Source organism: Nannospalax galili, unplaced genomic scaffold (genome assembly GCF_000622305.1).
Source record: "Nannospalax galili isolate Female #2095 unplaced genomic scaffold, S.galili_v1.0 scaffold22760, whole genome shotgun sequence".
Lineage (NCBI taxonomy): Eukaryota > Metazoa > Chordata > Mammalia > Rodentia > Spalacidae > Nannospalax > Nannospalax galili.
The window spans coordinates 6,293-9,939 of NW_008345342.1; the positions used below are offsets into that span (position 1 = coordinate 6,293).

Below are 3,647 nucleotides of genomic sequence, written 5' to 3' on the forward strand. Positions count from 1 at the left end.
CCGGTGTGTATGTTACAGACAGAGCTCACCTCCCCAGGTGGCCTGCAGGAGAAAGAAACCAGTATGTATTTAATGAAATAGAATCAAATTAAAAGGGCTGAGGAACTTCACCAGGAAACCACAGACCTGCTGAACCTCTATGATGGCTCACAGCAGGTCTCTGAGGGCCTTATGTGTTGGGCACTGTGGTAAGTCTTGAGATAAAATACATCTCAAACTCCTCTTCCTGGGAACTTACAGTAGAGCAGGAAGACACAGGCACTATAAACAAGTGAAGGAGTAGAGCAGGTTTCAGGATGCACAGGGAGACAGGTCAGCCTCCTTGGGAAGATGAAGTTTCAGCATCCCCTTGAAGGAGATGCAGGAGCCACGTGTCAACCTTGGAAACTATTCAAGACAGAGAACAAGGTGAGCCAAGGAATCTCACGGAGGTTGTTGCAGCTGGGGGAGTGAGGGCAGAGAAGAAATATGTGAGTCAAGCGCTCTCTTATTACCCAAGGTTTCGGTGATGTTCAGTTGTGGACTGAAAATTTTAAATGGAAAATTCGTGAAATGGTTAATTTAAAGGTCTTTAGTTGCACACTGTTCAGATAAGTGGGATAAAAATCTTGTACCATCTTCTTCATCCTCCCCTGGTATGTGAATCATCCCTTAGTGCAACTTTTCCACACTGAATACACTACCTGCCCAGTAGTCACCGGTGCTGTTTCAGTTCTGAGATAGACTGTCATGATAGGAGACCCTGCAGTGCTTGTGTTCTAGTATCCCTTATTTTACTAAACAGTGACCCAAAGCACAAAAAGCAATGATGTTATAACACACATTTCTTCAAAGCCAATATTATGAGTGAGCACCTCAGAGAGAATGGGACACAGGCCCTGGCTGGAAGGTCCAGGATGAAGGACCATCATGTTGAGAAGGGGACTCTGAGTGATGAGTTAGGAAAACTACACTTCAAGTGCCTAGTTCATAGCTGAGCTCAGGATGGCAGGCAGAAAAAAAGGAGACATGGAAATGTCTATATAATTCATTGTATTGTTTACATTCTAGTGAGAAAACCAGAACAGGCCATCATGAACCATACCTACTATTCTACCTGCCCAAGAAAGTGGATTGGATATGGAAATAAATGCTATTATTTTTCTGAAGACACAAGAAATTGGACACATTGCCAGAACTCCTGCAGGGCATTGGGAGCTGAACTCACTCAGTTTGAAAGCTTGGAAGAACTGGTAAGAAATGTTGGTGGAACCCTTTTTCTACTGAATATTTAGTGCCCTAAGGGGAGGAGCTGAAAGCTGAAGCAGGAGGAAGGATCCCAGCCCTAGCAGAACCAGGGACATGGGGTGCATATTAATGTGTGCAATTTGTTGATGGCGTCACTTCTGCCTGGAGCCCTGAGGCAGACGGATTCTCTCATGTAATGCTCACAGGCAGCCTGCAAGATTAGACAAACTGTTCCCATTCGAAGATGTGGTAACGATGTAAGTTTTCATGTTTGTTGGCATGTTTTGCACACTGCAGGTGGGTAATAGAGTAATAATGTGGAAGGATGGGCATAATCAGGGACTTTCCCAGTCACAGTGGAATGTAATGTCGTTAAAATAAAGTACTTTATTAGAGACATCAAATGGCTCCACTGGTAATTGAGGACTTGCCTGGCTCCAGAGTCTGTGCTCCTCAGTGACACCTGCTGCCATCCCAACAGGAGGCTGTGGGGTAGCCAGACTTAAGGTCATCTGAAACAGAGACACATGCATTTGCTTTCTGTGTTTTCTGACAGGATTTCCTGAGGAGATATAAAGGCCCTTCTGATCACTGGATCGGCCTGTACAGAGAATCATCAGGACAGCCTTGGAAGTGGACAGACAACACTGAATACAACAACACGTATGTTTCGGGACTTTTCCTTCTGCTGTGTTCTTGTGTCATTATATGTATGAGTTGTAGTTCTGAGAGGCAAAAGGCAGTATCCTGTGAAGCTTACTGTACTAGGAAGGAGGATACACAAACCTTTGGACTTGAGATGTAGCTCAGAGGTAGAGTGTGCTGACACACATGAGCCAATCCCCAGCAAACTCCACATCCCCACAAATCTAAATCCTTTTTGTGCTCTTCCTCTTATTAGCTGTGATTTGGGAAGACTTTTACTTACTGCAATTTCTCTTCAAATCTTTAGCAAGATAACATCTGGGGTAGCTCTTGACCTCTCCTTCAGTGACTCAAAACTTTTCCTTGCTGATAAATCCTGAGTGGAATGCAGACAGAACCGCACATGCGCAGAGGGCTCTGAAAGCCACTGCAGAACTGCAGGGATCAGATTCTTAAGTCCACTCTGCACTGCTGATCTGTTCACAAAAACAGAGACTCCAGGGAGCAGTGGGGACCTCTCCTAATGTCTGGTCATCAGAAAGAACCCAGAAATAGTTCTTGAACTGTGAATGTAGGCATTTCATTGTAAAAATAAAATATAGAGATCCAATCACTTCCATCACTGACGCTAAGCTAAAAAGCAATTTACTAGGAAGGTTTTGCCTTTCTTCGCCTTGATAACGTATGGAACTGTTTCAGATAAGACTAAAAATCACCCTCAGTGAGGTCACCATAGCAGTAGTTCATTTGTACATGGCAGCAAGCAGCAGTTACATACCTTGTCAGTGCTTGACAGGGTCTGGAGTGGATGAACAGCAAAGGTGTGATTTTCAAAGAACTTGAGAATGTAAAAGAAACCAAGTTCAAAAATAGTGTAAATAATTCGTGATGGACTTTTTTCTTTCATTCATATTAAAAATATGTAGTAGGAACAATAGAGATTCCAGTGTGGGAGTTAATGTATATGCAGCCTATGCAGATTTATTCTTTTTGTTTTTGTTTTAGGGTTTCCATCCGAGGAGTGGGAGAACACGCCTACCTGAATGACAATGGAATTAGCAGTGCCAGGGTCTATGCAGATAGGAAGTGGATTTGTAGCAAGCCCAACAGCTACATTCTCCAGTGCCAAATACCTTCTACTTATTCTTAGAGTGTAGCAGAGGTGCATTTTAATTTGCTATCTGCAGTTGTCATTATCAAACTGTTATTCAAGTTATCAAATTGTTATCAAAAGCATCATACATGTATTAACAGCAAAGATGAAAACTAGCTTAGAGGATTATGTACATGGGACATAGAAATGATTCTAAATTACATAGGGGTTTTCAGATGAGCTGGTTCTTGTATTTTAAAGCTAAAGTTTAATCATATCGGTGTAAGTGAACTCCACTTCTGGGACATTGAATTTTTGCACATAGTCAATCTTTGCTGTGAATACATGGGATCATAAAGAGAGCAGCAAAGAAAGTCATGGAAGTGATTTTTAATAATCATAAGAAATATGATAATTGGTCCATAGTCTTCAAAAACGTCAAGGTCATGTCTACAATTTTTTACAAAGTTCAATTACCAACCTAAAGGAGAATTTGAAAGTGTTAAGCTAAGATTTACTTTACACTTTAAAACATTAGGAACATTGTCAAAAAACACTTTAGTTCTCAGTGTCCATGTTTTCAATTACAGTGTCTTTAGTAAATATAATAAAGACAAATGACATTTTAATTTCACCATTATATTGGATTTATTTCATAGCAGATGATAGCTAATTACTTAAA

The 3,647-nt window shown here is 41.2% G+C and overlaps 1 protein-coding gene across 1 annotated transcript; it reads left to right on the plus strand.

The window, feature by feature from the left end:
* Positions 1-1,050: 1,050 nt before the first annotated feature.
* LOC103740909 (C-type lectin domain family 2 member D11-like) lies at positions 1,051-3,370 on the plus strand (the record flags this gene model as incomplete). The annotated part of the gene is made up of 3 exons (XM_008841588.2): positions 1,051-1,232; positions 1,784-1,890; positions 2,878-3,370. Coding segments are annotated over 3 exons (434 nt in total), but the record flags the coding sequence as incomplete, so codon positions are not given.
* Positions 3,371-3,647: the final 277 nt, after the last annotated feature.